The sequence below is a fragment of the Leptonychotes weddellii genome, chromosome 10, assembly GCF_054177405.1.
Source record: "Leptonychotes weddellii isolate Sample4059 chromosome 10, ASM5417740v2, whole genome shotgun sequence".
In the NCBI taxonomy this organism is placed as follows: domain Eukaryota; kingdom Metazoa; phylum Chordata; class Mammalia; order Carnivora; family Phocidae; genus Leptonychotes; species Leptonychotes weddellii.
Window position 1 is genome coordinate 99,173,970 of NC_138378.1, and position 17,852 is coordinate 99,191,821.

The following is a 17,852-nucleotide window of genomic DNA, read 5'->3' on the forward strand; positions in this document are numbered from 1 at the left end:
ACACAAGTGTATTATATTCCATATTTTGGTTTGTTTGTTTTTTTAATTTTGAAAGAGGGCTCACTTGGCATTACATCACTCTGTGAGAAAACGGACTAGAGAGAAGAAATAAAACTATGAAAAGAACACTCTAGTACCTACCAAGACACTGCCCATTCCAACCTCGGAACCCTTCTGTGCAGGGAACACACTGGTAAGACCCAGGAGAGTTCACACACTGCTCATCTGGACAAGTGCTTGCAGTCAAGCATTCGTCAATATCTGGAAAATCAAAAAACCAGGTCACAAACATTTTATCAGAATACTGAAACAAAAACATACTTTTCTGATGAAGTGGGGGGGAAAAGATGTGATCTATCTACATTTTGATGGAGAAAATGTTAAGTAGGTAAGTCCAACACTGCCTACACTTATACACCACAGTGATAAAGCACGGCCAGGTATACCTGGATTAAAATATTTACACAAAATCAAAAGAAGAACTTGGCCCCAATTGCCCAACTCCACCCTGGGAGCTGGCAGCTCCTTGGGGGTCACTTTCTGGACATCAAACAAGGTAACAGTGCAGCTTGCCAGACAGAAATACAACAAACAGGCATGAGAATGAGGAAGCCACAAATCCACCTGGCCAAAGGTTCTCTCTTCAGACAATGGATGCTCTAGGGAAATCCTTGCTTTGGTTTCATGGGCCCAAGAATATCCTGGGTTTGAATAATTTAAAACCTTTCATAGGATAGGAATTCCTTGGAGGTGGAAAAAACACATTAGGAGAGAATGAACTCATCAAATACTTCGAAGAGTTTCCAGAAAACATGGTGATATGATCATAGGGTAATACTTTCTCACAAAAATACACCTTATTTCTCACATTCATAGCTAACTGAAGTTATTTATCATTGTTCTTTTCAATGTGCATTGGAAAAAACACCTTCAATATGGCTGGGGCTATGGCAGAGGGAACTACTACAATGGCGTTAGGCATTTTGAAGAATGGTAGGACAACAGAATGGGGGAGAAGAAAGATAAAGGCAATGGTTCAAGAGTTTCACATGAATGGTGGTACCATGGGAACCAGCTGCATTCGAAATGATCATTTTTCTGGAGTTGGATTCCAAATTCATGTGAGTGGATTTAATGTGTAAGTGTTCTAATTTAAAATGTATATAGGACTTGGGCGCCTGGGTGGCTCAGATGGTTGGGCGTCTGCCTTCGGCTCAGGTCATGATCCCAGGGTCCCGGGATCGAGTCCCGCATCGGGCTCCCTGCTCCTTGGGAGCCTGCTTCTCCCTCTGCCTCTCTCTCTCTCTCTGTCTCTCATGAATAAATAAATAAAATCTTTAAAAAAATAAATAAATAAATAAAATGTATATAGGACTCACCATAGCACAAAAAAAAATAAATAAAAAATAAAATAAATGAAATGTATATAGTACATCTAATCACACTTAAAATATAAACAGAATTTTCAGGACATAAGCTGAAAAATGAAAGAAATATGTAATGGATAGAGCCATGCATTCTGGTAAATTCTCAAAAATTATCTCCCCTTATCACTAGGCAAGTGTGAAAAGATGTTAAAGTAAAAAAGCTGACGATGATATTAATAGAATAAGCACCAGGTCAGTGTGGTAATTTTTTTTCCTATCAGCAAAAAATCCTTGCCAATAGACAATGACACACAGTGGTTTTTTTTGTTTTTTTTTTTTTTAGGTCAGATGTTCTGGGACTTCTTGTTCTACAAAAAGATGATGCTTGCCAGTTTCATTTTCCAAACAGCATTACATTCTTCTCTGGAAGGAATTTTTTTTAATAGAACTACAACTGCTAAGTCAGAGAAGGTCATTGAGAAAGGCTGGTCCAATAAATAAGGTGCAATGCTGAGCAATACAAGACAATATCCCTGAATGTCCCACTACTCTCACCTCTGCTTGCTTGTTCCTTCATCTATAGATTAGGGACTACCTGCCTGGGACTACCTTAACTGAGCAAAGTAAGGATGCATGAGATAATGTCTGTGAACTACAATAGACTCCTTGGAGACTGGTGCTGTTTGAAAGCAACTTTGTTAGTGGCAGCTGAGAAAATCTTTGGTGAGCCAGAAGCCTGGGGACCTTTGGTTCTGATCCATGACGAAATTAGAAAACAGCCATGTTATTTGGCTCCTTCTTCTTTTCAAGCCGTTTCATGGGGATAGAATTATGGATTATTTACTCGGGGAACCCTGGTAGTATTTCTGTTCATTTCCATACACTGAATATTCCCCAATAGTCCCCTAACTGCTCCCCATTTGCTTAAAGAGCTTTCATATTTCTTTTCTACTCCTCCCCACTTTCCATCTTCACGCTATAGTCACTAGTTAAATATCTTCTCTTCCCATCCTGATAAACTGTATGCAGAACTTAAGAATCAGCATTTGACCTCTTTGGGGAGTGTTGCTTTGCACATAAATGCTTGTCAGATAAACCCATGCGATTTAAAAAAAAAGAAAAAAGAAAAACAACTCCCACAAATACAGATGTACTGAGAAGGTCTCTGCAAAAACAACTAATCAGGAAAAGGGGGAGGTTTCCAGAAACTAACAGTTCTTGAGAACTAGCGAGGTGACAGGCACCGCACAAGATACCGCAGCATGCATTTCTTCTCATGACAACCCTGAAAGTTAACTTTGCAGCTCCCATTTCACAGGTTTCAAAGGGGCTCAGTCACCGGCTCCAAGCCAGACAGTTACTAAGCATGGGAGTCAGGAGCCAAGGCCACTGTCCTGACCTCTTCCAGGGCCATGCTGCCTCTCCAGGGCAGAGGGAGGGTCCCCTGTAAGAGGAGAGCGGGGACGCTTCACCCTTTGCTGTCCCATGACCCTCGGCTGCCGGCGGAGACCATATGGCTCCATTCTGATCCGAGGCCGTCAAAGATGCAGTAATGTAAAATGCTCCCATTTCTCTCCAGATCAGAATACAAGGGGCTGAACAAGGGGCCAGGGGGAGAGTCAGGTGCAGGCTGCCAAAAAACATCTAATTAGCTTTCCCTCCAGGCCCGGGTCATTAGATCCATGAAGAAAAGCAACACAGAGGAGCCAGGGACAGCTAACAGCAGCCTGCCCCAACGTGTCTGTCCCTCCCTCGGCCTGGAAGCCCAGCCATATTCGAAAACAGGCTGATCCTCAGGCAGCCCAGCAAAGAGCCCCATGGAACCAGCACTGTCCACACAGCCTGGCTCCTCAGAACCGTGCTCAGGTCGCCTGCTCCTCTAGCCGACACGTGTCCATAGGCAGTATTTAAGCAGAAGCACAATATCTTTCTTCAGGAAAATAATTTGTTAAAAAGTACCACGGTGGTTGCAAAAAGAACCTGTGTAACTGGGACACAAACATGAGCAGAAAAATTAAGTGGTTAATCATTCTGGCCATGCTCTAAAAGCTTTTCAGAACTTTTTTTTTTTTTAATAACACCAGCAAACTCATTGCTGTGGTCAATAATAAAGAAATTTTATCTAGCACGGTTGGAATTTGACCTGCAGTTAGTCAGACAGTGCTTCTGTGGAGGGTTGGTAAACAAGTCCCAGAACACAGGAAAGGAATGTAACAAGGCGAAAAGGTTGGAAACTAAAAATCAACAGCGGGTAAACCTGCACCCTGCTCCCAGATGAATGATCCAGATGCTGGAATTAAGTCTGGGTTTATGCTAAGACACTCTGCAATTAATTGTTCTAAAGCAATTCACTCCAAATACGAGGGAAGGCATATACTGAAGTGGACAACAAGGAGAATGTGAAGATGGAAAATAATCCAGACCAAGCCACTGAAGGGAGGCAAAGAGGCTATGAGTCCAGAAGGCAGGAGGAGCATGGATGAGAGGCTGGTGCCGTGCACATACTGGCAGAGGAAGGTAAGTACCAAGCTGGGTGCCTGGCAGCCCCAGCTGGGGGCCCAGCCCTGCATTTCAAGGTCTCGTGCACTCCGCACTTGGACGTGGCATAGACTCACCCTCGCAACGGCCTCCCCGGGTCATGCGGTAACCGCTGTCGCAGTATTCGCACCGGAAGGCCCCCGCGGTGTTGACGCAGTGCCCTTCCCCGCACACGTCTGGCCTCAGGCACTCGTCAACGTCTACACGAAGCAGAAAACACTGTGGAGTTTCATTTCCCACAACAGAATTTCAAACCTCTCCCATCTCCCAGGTCAGGTGGAAGTCAAGAATAAAATAACCCATTCCTGTCACCATCTCTTCGATTCATTTGACATGTTTCAAAAATTGAGTGCTTTTGATTTATGCGGGGCCCAGAACATTTAACACCTCAGGGTCTGCACACATTTGACACTCTTCATTCAAAAGTGTTGGAGGAAAGATTCCAGTTTTGTATCCTCCAGTATCTAGCGGATGACATGTCATAAAAGGTGTCCAGTAATAAATTCTGGGTTGCCTGAATAAGCAGTAAGATTGATGGGCTCTTAGGGGAGCTAACAGCCCAGATCTGGGAATTTACGTGTCAGGACGAATCCTGCCATTACCTATGCAGTTGGTACCCTCCTCACTGGCCATAAATCCTGCTGGGCAAATACACAAGAAACTTCCCTCCGTGTTTTCACAGCGTCCCTGGGAGCAGAGCTGCTGGACCTGAGTGCATTCATCGATATCTGTTAACAGAAATACAGATAAAAGGATTAGTGCAGTGTAGCATGAAATTCTGTTTCCCTGTCCATAAAATACCAGTGTACTTACTATTCCCTGTGCACCAAATCTTTATAACTGAGGAGAACAGTGAAAGGAGACATGATCACCCTCCTCAGACACTTGAGGGATGGTTACTGGGAACAGGGAATATTGTTTCAAAAGCTGAAACTACAACCATGACATTGGTGTTTCTGAAAGACAGATCTGGGTCAACACAGAAGGACCCACCGGATACACGGAGTCATCTAAGCAGTGAAGTTCACTGTGGGACCCCCAGGCCAGCTCAGGAGAAACATCCAGAAATATTGTGAAAGGGACTGTTCCACTGCGCACGTGGGTGAAGCTAGACAAGATCATCTCAACTGCCCCTTTCAACTGTATATTCTACGGTTCCAAACAGAATACATACGATGTACGCAAATTCAAGAGAAATAGCCATGGGATAGGGCAGGTGGATACTCCTCTTGACCTACCCCACATATATATACAAAACCAAATAGCACAAGTCACACATCTTGCATAATGGCATTTAGCACACTATAGCCATATTAATTGGGTATACACCTTTGTTGCTTTATAATTCTTAGTGCTGAATTTCCTTTTTCTAAAAAATTAAATTTAGTGTTAACGTATGCACTGAAATGATTTCCATAATGCTATTATACCTCTAAGATACATTTTTTTCCAAAGAACCATGGACAAGATCCTGTATTTATAAATTCATTAACAGTTTTGTGTCAGCTTATTTTCAGTTTAGAAATTGCTCTTAGAAATCAGATTTTATGCACTTACATGAGTATAAGTCTTTACTGCAGTATATATTAATTTTATTTTGGTTTTGCTAAATACATGTTTCTATCATTTTATTATATTTCTATCATTTTATTATATTATTCTATCTATATTTTATTATATTATTTTATTATACCTAGAAATCTTTGGAAATTTTTTCACTTTTATCTTTTTTCTTTTTCCAACTTTATCTAACTGTATTACATTTGGCCAGGTAGGTAGCATTGAGCCAGGAGATGAGATCATCCCAGGAGATTAGCAAACCTCTTTTTGGGCTCCCTTAGTTCAGGGATAAAAATTTTTAAAAATTAAACACAATAACATTTCCCATGATAACTACATAAAATATGTTCTTAATGTGTAAATATTTGATATTTAATAATTTCATCTATTAAAAGCATCTCTTACCAACACATTTCCTCTGTTGCTCACTGAACTTGTAGCCCTCATAGCATATACAGGTATACCTCACGGGCAGGTTAATGCAGTGTCCTGCTCCACAGATATCGGGGTTCACAGTACATTCATTGATTTCTTAAAAATAAATAATAGAGGAAAAAACAGACATCAACTAAGATTTCATTGCTTTCAAACCATTCCTTTGCATTTCCTGATTAGCTTATTGTCAGGTATGTAATTAGAAGACAAAAGTCACCTCCAATTTATCCAGAGAAAATAAAAACATTACTTCGAAAAGATACGTGCACACTTATGTTTATTGCAGCATTATTTACAATAGCCAAGATACGGAAGAGACCCAACTGTCTACCGAAAGATGAATGGATAAAGAAGATGTGGTATATATACACAGTGGACTGTAACTCAGCCATAAAGAAGAATCAGATCTTGCCATTTTTGACAACATGAATGGACCTAGAGACTATTATGCTAAGTGAAATAAGTCAGAGAAAGGCAAATACCACGTGATTTCACTTATATATGGAATCTAAAAAAAAAAACAAAAACAAATGAGCAAACAAACAAAAAAGCATGAATAGACCTATAAACACAGAGAATAAACTGATGGTTGCCAAAGGAGAGGCGGGTGGGGGTTTGGGCAAGATGGGTGAAGTGGAGTGGGAGATACAGGCTTCCAGTTATGGAAAGATGAAGTCACTGGGATGAAAGGCACAGCACAGGGAATCTAGTTGATGGTACTGCAATAGCATTGGGTGGTGACAGATGGTAGCTGCACTTGTTGTGAGCACAGCATAGCAAAGAGACTTGTCCAATGACTAATTATACACCTGAATCTAATGCAACAGTGTGTCAACTTTACTTCAACAAGAAAAGAAAGTATACCTCTAAAATCAAGTATAAATTTGTTTGATTACTTCGTAATTGCTCAGTTAGTCTCACCCAAAATCATCAATAACTCCTAATAAAACAACTTCTAAGATGAAGTGGAGTGGGTAGTAACTCAGGAAAAGGGCACTTTGGAAGTCGTAAGATAACCAATTCTTTCTAACTTCTAAGATAGCCCACAATGAGTTTCTATCCACTCCAGTTCATCTGACATGATGGACTCAGAACCATCAGGTGAGTTCTCCTGATAAGAAATATGTGGTAACTTTTTATTCATTAGCAGGTCAAATTCAATTTCCAACAACTATGTCCAACCTCCTCCAAAATTTCTCTTTAATTCTCAAGAAAGATTTACCACTTCTAATCAAAGCCAAACTTTTGGGTGTAACTCACTCTTAATTTACCAATTTCAACATGAGCATATTTATATTGATAAAGTAGAATCTTCTTCCCGATCTTCTCTGCTAAACTCTTCCCTTGTGCTCTTAATGACTCCTGTGTGAAACTCACTTCTTCTGTAAGGCCTGAGCAGACTGGCCCTGAGTCCTCACTCCATTTGGGGAACACACCATGGTAGAGGCAGGGTCATAGGAGTCCACACTGAATGAAGGCCATCAAAATGAGCTTCATTACCAAAAGGATACAAGACGGCCTTAAATTACCTGAGGACTCAAAAGTGGCCTCCTAAGAGGAATTAATCTCCTAAGACATTCTGTTTTCAATGATCTTTGTAAGGAGTTATAATGGCATTGTGGGGGGGGTGGAGGGGGGCGGGCAGGCCAGCTGGTAGACAGTGCAAACACAAATCTTGCTGCCCTTTCTTAACTCTATAACACAGGGGCAAGTTACTCAAACATTCTATGTCTCACTTCTCTGCATGAAAGATAAATGGGAATAATCAGAGCACCAACTTGAGTGTCGGGTTCAAAGATAAATAATGCACATAGCCCAATGTCTGGCCCACTATACAAGCTCAATGAAAGTTAGCCATTAAAGACCTACACGTGAGACCTGAAACCATAAAACCCTAGAAGGGAGCACAAGCAGTAATTTCTCTGACATCGGACATAGCAACATTTTTCTAGATATGTCCCCTGAGGCAAGAAAAACAAAAAGCAAAAATAAACTACTGGGACTTTATCAAAACAAAAGGCTTCTACACAGCAAAGGAAACAATCAACAAAACTAAAAGACAACCTACTGAATGGGAGAAAATATTTGCAAATGATATACCTTGATAAGGGGTTAAAAATGGGCAGAAGACATGAAAAGACATTGCTCCAAAGACCTACACATGGCCAAAAGACACATGAAAAGATGTTTAATATCACTTATCATCAGGGAAAATGCGAATCAAAACCACAATGAGATATCACCTCACATGTGCCAGAGTGGCTAAAATCAACAACACACAAAAAAAAGGTTGGTGAGAACATGGAGAAAAAGGAACCCTCATGTACTGTAGGTGGGAATGCAAACTGGTGCAGCCACTGGGAAAAACAATATGGAGGTTCCTCAAAAAATTACAAACAGAACTACCATATGATCTAGTTATTCCACTACTGGGTATTTACCAAAAGAAAATGAAAACACAATTCAAAGGAATACATACACCCGGATGTTTACTGCAGCTTTATTTACAATCGTCAAACTACAGAAGCAGCCCAAGTGTCCACTGACAGATGAATGGACAAAGAAGATGTGGTATAGAATACAATGGAATGTTATTCAGCCATAAAAAGAATGAAATCTTGCCATTTGCAACAACGTGGATGGATTCTAGAGAGCATAATGCTAAGTAAAATAAGTCAATCAGAGAAAGACAAATACCATGTGATTTCACTCATATGCAGAATTAAGGAAACAAAACAAACGAACAAAGGAAAAAAAGAGACAAACCAAGAAACAGACTCTTAACTATAGAAAACAAACTGATGGGTTACCAGAAGGGAGCTGGGTGGGGGGATGGGTGAAATAGGTGAAGAGGATTAAAAGTACACTTGTGGTGAGCATTGAGTAATATACAGAATTGCTGAATCACTATTTTGTACACCTGGAACTGATATAATAAGGTACGCTAATTATACTGGAATTTAAAAATTAAGAAATTTAAAAAAATAAAAATTTTAAGAAGGAGATAAGGGAGAAAATTTCCTTTAAGTAATCCATATACCTTAATTTTTTTACTTTACTGATTTAACAGTGAATTATAAATAAATACACTTTTATGTGGAAGAAAGCCCAGCTAGCCATTATTATCATCTTTGTAAATGTTGTTCCTTTTGAAGTCACTTAAGAATATGTAACAAAGAAACCGCACATTTATAACAATGTTACCTTAGACTATTATCCCATTGCCATCACAAAGTAAACAACGCTAAAAAGGCATGCTGCCGTGGGTGTGTCCGAGCGCCCAGTGTAGGAAGACCGGGGCCTCAAGCACGACAAGCTACAGCAACAGCCTTGCTGGAGGGGTCTGTGGTTTGAGACAGAAAAACAGGTGTGCTACCCTCACCAATAACCTGCAATGCCTTCTTCATGAGGAGGTGAAAAAACAGTGCTTTAACAAAGACTCCCTACGGAAATGACCCGAATTAGGGCTGAGGTTGCTTTCCAAAAACCCAAACCACATTATTCATTTCTCATCCAGTGTTATTCACTGTGCTGTGACTTTAAGACAATTGGTGCAAATCATTTGGAAAGTCGCTAGACTTTAAAAGGAAGCATATGAATGCAGAGCTGCAGTATCTACTTGGATGTTACGCATTTACAAACTAATACCTTTAGTGAGCCTATTTATGCTAATTCACTATCAGAAAAATAGACTGGCTTAGTCTGTATAATATAAAGTCACAGAAAACATCAGTAATTCAAAAGGCTAAAAACATGGGTAATTAACATGACTGCTTAAACTTAAGTGGCAGTAAGACAAAAAATGAATTATGAAACATATAGAGCATAATTAAGCATTGACAGGACAGGAAAATGCTTATTTGTTAAAAATAAATTTGTTTAAAAAAATTTGTTAAAAAATCAGAAGTCTTCCTTAAAAAAATGATCACTTCTACGCCACAAAAATTTGAAGGTAAAAGGTAATCTTCTCTAGGTTATAATACTAGATGCTTAGGTAAGAGTTCTCTTCTCTCTTTATAGGAATTCTTTACTAGAACAGTGTGAAAATCACATCTCTAACCATCTATTCCATATTGTAGGAAGACACCTTCTCCGAAAATTATTATTATTATTTTTTAAAGATTTATTTATTTGACAGAGAGAGACACAGCGAGAGAGGGAACACAAGCAGAGGGAGTGGGAGAGGGAGAAGCAGGCTTCCCGCTGAGCAGGGAGCCCGATGCGGGGCTGGATCCCAGGACCCTGAGATCATGACCTGAGCAGAAGGCAGACGCTTAACGACTGAGCCACCCAGGCGCCCCTCTGAAAATTATTCGTATTTACTTTTCTCAATTTTCTTTGTGATTACTGATCTTCCTTTACAGTTTTCTCTGCCATTTTCATAAGACAGAAAAGACATTGATCAGATTTGCAAAAAGAAAGATCAGAAGATGAATTAATACAGTTGGGCAAGGATTCACAACAAGTTCAAAGGCTATAAATCTGGGGTTTTCATGCAACACTGGAGCATGACTCACTGCCCCAACGCCCATACATACCAATTTGTTGATTACCAAACATCTCTAACTTTTCAAGCATAGCTTTAGGATGGAAGTTTTACATGTGTGAACAAAAATCTTCAAAACTATGTGATATTTAATTCAAATATAATACATTCTTACACCACAGTCTGCCAACATATTTAAACTGTTTCTTTTTACATCAGCTCTAAAATAGGAGAAATACTTAAGAAGTATACTGCTTAGTCTTAGGAAATGAAGTGAATATAATGGCCTTCCCTTCCATTTTAGTATCTTAAATAGAAGCTATGAGGATAAATATTTATGAGGCATATTTGAGGATCTTTAGCTGATTACCTCACAGATAAAGTATACAGAGATACAGCTTAAAAAGGTTGATCCCAGTTGGCAGGGCACTAACATATGTAAGAAAATGTTACTCTGACACCACTAGAGGGTACTAAGAGATACATCAAAGGAGTGGAGGGACATGTACTAAAATATACTTGATTTCTACCCTGTTTGTCCCATTTTTTTTATATGTGATTAATTCATGTAACTTTCATCAGTTTGGCCTCAGAGGTTCCTTCCATCCATCTGTGAGGCCGGACTCCACCCTTGTAAGTAGAAAGAAGAGTTGTAACACCTTCAAAACACCTCAGAATTTTTTAAAACAAGTCTCCTAATCACCTCTTCCTGTGCTTTCCTCTCCTTTTCTATTAGATTTTCATTCTCCAGGATGTATTACACAGAAAGACGAGTCCTGAGGGTATTGCCTTGAGGAAGAATTGGAAAAGTTCTCTCATTTTTCCATGTTTTTTAAGGGAAAAGATATTGTTTTTTATTTTTCTAAGAGGTCACTCATACATAGGGATGTGAACCTGTTCCCACATAATGAATCAGCTTATGCTGAAACGTACATTTCTTTGAGCAGACTGTGTGGACATAAGCACAAGAATTATGGCAAAGCCTCACATAGGAAGCACTAATTATCAGTCTCCAGGGTACTCTAGTTAATGAAAATGTCTAGTCTTCTTTAATATGTTTGGTATCCCAAAGAGATCATCAAGACGCTGTTCCCACTGGATTCATCCTTAATGCCTATCACATGTCCCCTGGTCCTCAGGACCACCTGACACTTTCCTACTCTCTGTGCCCCTGAGACAACTTTACCTTCACGAGGGCAAGGACCGTATTCTGTTTCTTTCACCAGAGTGCCATTTAAAACCTGGAAAAAGAGCCATGACCAAAAGCCAGTGGAAAACCAAATACTCTACTTATCCCAGCAACAAGACCAACAGTGGATTTAAGAGTTTGGTATCTTTATTATATTTTTTTAAAAATGAAAAAGAAAGCTTTCTGCCAAAATATGAAAATGAGTATGCTGACCTTTCGCTTTTTTCCTCATCAGATGATTACTCAAAGTAAATAAATAAATTAGTTAATTAATTAATAAAGCCTGGAAATATTAAAGTACGGTGATTTTACATGAAAAAAGGAGTTCATTTTCCATCAGCATACATAGCTTACTGAAGCTGTAAGGATGCCGGCAATACGCTTTAGGAACAAACATTTTTTAAAGGGGTCAATTCTGAGCTCTGGAAAAGCTCTGATGAGCAAATTTTTTTTTTTTTAAGATTTTATTTATTTATTTGACAGAGAGATAGAGAGCACAAGTAGGCAGAGAAGCAGGCAGAAGGAGAGGGAGAAGCAGGCTCCCCGCAAAGCAGGGAGCCCGATGCGGGACTCGATCCCAGGACCCTGGGATCATGACCTGAGCCGAAGGCAGCTGCTTAACTGACTGAGCCACCCAGGCGCCCCAGGAACAAACATTTTTTAAAGGGGTCAATTCTGAGCTCTGGAAAGGCTCTGATGAGCAAATAGTTTTTATAATGTTTGGGCCATGATAACTACAAAGGTTTCCACATGGTAGTTGTGGAAGTCAAAGAATAATTTCTGGCTGTTATTCGAGGGCCATGGAGGAAGTTTGGGTAGAAGAGGAGGAAGGCATCAAATGTTAACTCATGGAAAGGTTTACAAAAATGCCCTGGCTTCCTAGCTGCCCCACAATGAGCGTAAATTGTCCCACAACAATTGAAACAGATGTTTCCACTTTGTAAATATTTGCCAGAGGTTTGATTTTCCAACCTATCCTTGAGCTATTAAGACACTATGCTAAATCAAGAATTTATATGCTGAAATGTATAATTTATTTGGAAACAGTATGCCAATAATGTCGCAAGCCACCACATCAGCTGTTAAGAGTGGAAAATATCACACTTATGTCCTGCAAATATGTGGCTCACTTTATAATTATTACATGTCAAAGTGTGTCTGAAAAAATCTGCAAAGGCTCCTTCTAATCTCACCACCATAAAGATATTGTCACTGAGCAATGTGGAGCTGATTTTGTTTATTTTAGATTCCTATGTAATATTCTATTCCTTTCTTCAACTTGTGAGACAAACTAATAGTGACAAGTAAGATTTACCTCCTCTGTGTTTTAGGGGAAAAAACCATTGTGTAACATTCCGGACAGAGCTGATCGGATTGCTCCCTCAATCTCTATGTTTGGCTCTCATATCAAATCAATGGGAACATCTACAGTTTGATTTAAATTAAATTTGATACAAAACAGTGTTCTTGTTCTAGTGTAGATTACTAATGATTGTGTAGCTCTGACGTTGCAAACCATTTTAATTCAAAGACTATAATATTCTCCCCATGGATTGTTTCAGAAAGATTCTTCTACTATAGGAAGTAGGAACACCTACAAATGTTGCATAAAATTTTACCGTCACTTTTTTCCTGGAAGGAAATAGTCGTGCTTCAAACATGCGACAGCAGATGTTGGCCCTGTATCTCTGCCAAACTCGAATTAAGCTGTCTTCTAACAACTTCATACAGCACAGCTACTTTTTTTTGTTTTTGTTTTTTTTTAAATCAGCTCTGTAGTTCAGTTGAAGCTAAGTAACTTCAATTTGTTATTCCTCACACGGCTGCATTTAAATGGCAAAACTGCATTTATCTAGCCAAACTTAATTAACCCCTACAAAGCTAGCTTGCAAGAAGTCCATCCATTGAAGCCAGCCATTGTTAAAAAAGCACAAAACTATATTTATACACTGGAAAACAGAAATATAGAAATACAGTATTTAGACCTAGTACATTACACTGTCACACTGCAATTTTCCTTTTCAATAATATGAGGTCAACAGTGAGAAGATCCTTGCTGTCCAAGATGGTGTATGACATCGCTGTGCATGTTACAGCGCATAGCAGAGTCTCTCATAGATGTGCTTAATAAAGCGAGCAGACACATAAATGACTTCAGAATAGAGAAATGGTTTTAGCCATGGCCATTAAAAAACAAACAAACAAATAAACACTATCGTATCATTATATCACTCTAGAAGCACTGAGAAGATCTGATATTTCTCTGTATCACTTAACTCAATATTAAGAGTAAAATCAAAGAGCGGTTGCAATGCAGTAACTGGGGAAGGCTATGGCTCTGGCTACAGATGCCCTGAACTGGGTAAAAACACACTGTGGTCCATGATGCGACTCCACATTCCTCTGTCAAGGCATTTCATCTTGGAACACACAGGTGCTTTTTAAAAACACTTCCCAGGGGCGCCTGGGTGGCTTAGTCATTAAGCGGCTGCCTTCGGCTCAGGTCATGATCTCAGGGTCCTGGGATCGAGTCCCGCATCGGGCTCCCTACTCAGCAGAGAGCCTGCTTCTCCCTTTCCCTCTGCCTGCCGCTCTGCCTACTTGTTCTCTCTATCTCTCTGTCAAATAAATAAATAAATAAAATCTTTAAAATAAATAAATAAATAAAAACACTTTCCAGGGGTACCTGGTGGCTCAGTTGGTTGGTTAAGCATCCAACTCGTGATTTCGGCTCAGGACCAACATCAAGGGTCCTGAGATCTAGCCCCGCGATGGGCTCTTCGCTGGGCTTGGAGCCAGCTTGGGATTCTCTCTCTCTCTCTCTCTCTCTCCCTCTCCATCCCCCACCCCCATCACCCCACCCCATCCACTCGCACATGCACTCTCTTTCTCTCTCAAAAAAACAAAACACTTTCCAGTCTGACGCCTCAATTCAAATATCTAAGAGAACTTACATCCACATTTTTGAGAAAATAGCCAAAAGTTTTTTTAACATAGGAAAATTATTTTTATATAATTTATTTTATATATTTTATGTAATTGTACTGTTTTTCAACATAAAACATATACATATTTAAGGTGTACAACTTAAGGTTTTGATATACACACACATTGTGAAATGATCACTATAATTTATCTAATTAACACACCAAGCACATTTTTACTTGAAAAATTATACATGTTTCTGAGGAAAGAATATTTTAAGAAAGTCTGAAAGCTCCTCTATTAACTTTTCGTTATACACTGCCAACCTCATCCTGACCTTAAGTTGGCATGATACATCTTGGTGATCTTTTTCTGACTACAGAATATTTGCCCATTATACAGTATATGGAAAATAGAAAATATTCTACCAATACCCCCAAACCTCTTGGATCCTACTATAAAAAATAATCACTGCTAATATCTGGCATATTTTCTTCCAGTATTTTCTCAATGTATAAGTCTTTTTTATATAACTGGTAATAGTGTTCTACATTCCTTCATTTTCATATACTTCATCTCACATTTAACAGTATTTTGTGACCATTTGCTGCTAGATTTTAATAAAAATTCTTCAAAAATACTGCATTTGATGGCAGCATCATGCTCCAATGCATAGATGTAATATAATTATCTATTTTCCTATAGTTAAATGTTTAGATTGTTTCTACTTTTTCTCTATTCTACCTAGCGCTGTGGTAAGTATCCATTTATATAAACATTATCTCAGTCTTTAGGGACATTATTTCCTCACACTAGATATTTTGATATAGGATTACTGGGTCAAAAGTTCTGAACATTTTTTTTTTAAGATTTTATTTATTATTTATTAGAGAACAAGCGAGAGAGAGAAACAGAATGAGAGGAGAGGGTCAGAGGGAGAAGCAGGCTACCCGCTGAGCTGGGAGCCCGATGCGGGACTCGATCCCAGGACTCCAGGATCATGACCTGAGCCGAAGGCAGTCGCTTAACCAATTGAGCCACCCAGGCACCCCTGAACATTTTTAAAATTCTTGATACATTATGCCAGTTTGTGCTTTCCAGAAACGTTGACCAGTTTACATTCCTTTCGGCAATGTGTTCAACCTCAATTTTACTCTAGTAAAAATTAAATGCTACTTTGATAATAATTATTTTAATCTGCATTTCTTTGATTACTGGTTGACATTTCCTATTATATGTTTTTCTATAAATTATGATTATATTATTTCCCCATTTTTCTATTAGTATTTTTATTGCTGATTTATAAAAGCTCACTATACATCAAGGATATTAACTTTTATGCTGTTGGTTTGTTTCACATTATGATAAATGTTTATAATGTGTCACTGATTAAAATTATCAAAAAGAATTTTGAAAATATATAAAAATATATCAGAGAACAAAGATTATCCATGATCCTATTAACTGGTGATGGTTGAACACTTTGATGTACTTTTTTATTTTCTGTGTGTGTGTTTTATTTATTTATTTTAAGATTTTATTAATTTATTTGACAGACAGAGAGAGAGTACGAGCAGGGGGAGTGGCAGAGGGAGAGGGAGAAGCAGGCTCCCTGCTAAGCAGGGAGCCCGATGTGGGGCTCGATCCTAGGACCCCGAGATCATGACCTGAGCCGAAGGCAGACGCTTAACTGACCAAGCCACCCAGGCACCTCTTTGATGTGCTTTCTGTCTCTTTTTCTGTGTTTGTAAACATTTAAAAAATAAAATTGGAATCATACTGTGTTCTGTATTGCTCATTTTGCCATAAGCATCTCCTCATGACATTAAATATTCTTTTACAACATTAACAGCTTTGTGATATTTCACTGTATATGTACCATAATTTATTTAAACGTTCCTCCTTTTTAACAGTATTTATTATTTCCAAGTATTTGCTATTATGACTCACCCTGCCATGAGCAATCTCATACATTTGATACAACTGTGATACTACAGTTAACAGGAGGCTCATCCCCACGTCTCCCGCACAGGCTGTGGAACAGAATACCATACCTACCTGTTACTTGAGTAGGTGCAATCACTTGGCTGGCACTTGATGTAGAAGCTTCAGGAGCTACTTCCACAGGCACAGGAGGTGATGTTTTTTCAATCACTACTATATGAGGAAAGAGGGGATGAAAAAAATTAAAGCCTGTTAGGTGCTTTGAGATCCCATCCCAAAATGCAAGCATAATTTAATTCTAATAACATACCACAGTCGTGCTTGGGTAATTAAGGACTCTTAGAGATCCCTAAAGTTCCTGGTATTAATCTATAGCCTCAGTTTCAACATTTAGTAAGAAAATATGAAAACAATTCAGAAGTCAAGAAAAATGACGCTTCATCAAATGATGACCTTCAAAACCGTTCTAATAATATATACATACTCCTGGCCACAGAAAATCGTGAGAAACTTACCTTCCTTTTAGCCTTCTAAAACTTACATGACCATCCCCACACTAACATTACAAGTACATTAATACACTTAAGTGTATGTTTCACATGGCACTTCACATATGAATTCTAATGATTTAACAAACTTTAAAATCAAAGACAAAAGAATCCTTATCTTACTCTTTTACTCATTGATAATACTCTTACAAATAGCATAGATCAACAGAGGTTACCTGGAAACTGTGGGTGCAGATGAATAGTTGAGATGCCTGGAGAGAGCTGGGGTTGACCAGGCTCAACTCTGGTTTTCTCTTGATCCAATGAAGGTATTTCCTGGGTGGTTGTATTAAAAAGAAAAAAAGAGAGAGAGAACTGAAAGTAGGAATTATCTTTAATGTTCACATATTACTATCTTTATTTAATTCTACTCTTAGAAAGGCAACAAATATCAGAGGACATTGGACAACAACCTGTGCAATCGTGTGGGGAAAAAAAAATACATATATGAAGGGTTGCTGAGCCACTTTTTTTTTTTTTAAAGATTTTATTTATTTGACAGAGAGAGGCACAGGGAGAGAGGGAACACAAGCAGGGTGAGCGGGAGAGGGAGAAGCAGGCTTCCCGCCGAGCAGGGAGCCCGATGCGGGGCTCGATCCCAGGACCCTGGGATCATGACCTGAGCCGAAGGCAGACGCTTAACGACTGAGCCACCCAGGCGCCCCTGAGCCACTTTTGTAGCAAGCCTTTGATTCCCCCAGCAGCGCTGACCCACGTACACACCCTCACCCATGTCCCAGGGGCCCAAAGCAAAAGGTCCCTTCAGACACTGTAAACAAATGCGTTGGCTCAGGGGCCGACATCTGGTCTCAAACAAGGCAAAACTAACCCCAACGGAGAACTAAACTGTCCTCTCCTGG

The 17,852-nt window shown here is 39.2% G+C and overlaps 1 protein-coding gene across 14 annotated transcripts in view; it reads right to left on the bottom strand.

Annotated features, from left to right (window-relative positions):
* LTBP1 (latent transforming growth factor beta binding protein 1) overlaps positions 1–17,852 on the bottom strand; it is a 255,388-nt gene that overhangs the window by 103,326 nt on the left and 134,210 nt on the right. For all 14 annotated transcript variants that reach the window (XM_081796946.1, XM_081796942.1, XM_081796945.1 and 11 more), the window contains 6 exons: positions 17,169–17,268; positions 16,559–16,657; positions 5,871–5,996; positions 4,508–4,633; positions 3,983–4,105; positions 142–261 (listed from right to left, as the gene is read on the bottom strand). In XM_081796946.1, the coding sequence (XP_081653072.1) occupies positions 142–261; positions 3,983–4,105; positions 4,508–4,633; positions 5,871–5,996; positions 16,559–16,657; positions 17,169–17,268 (694 nt within the window). The remainder of the gene's footprint in view (positions 1–141; positions 262–3,982; positions 4,106–4,507; positions 4,634–5,870; positions 5,997–16,558; positions 16,658–17,168; positions 17,269–17,852) is intronic.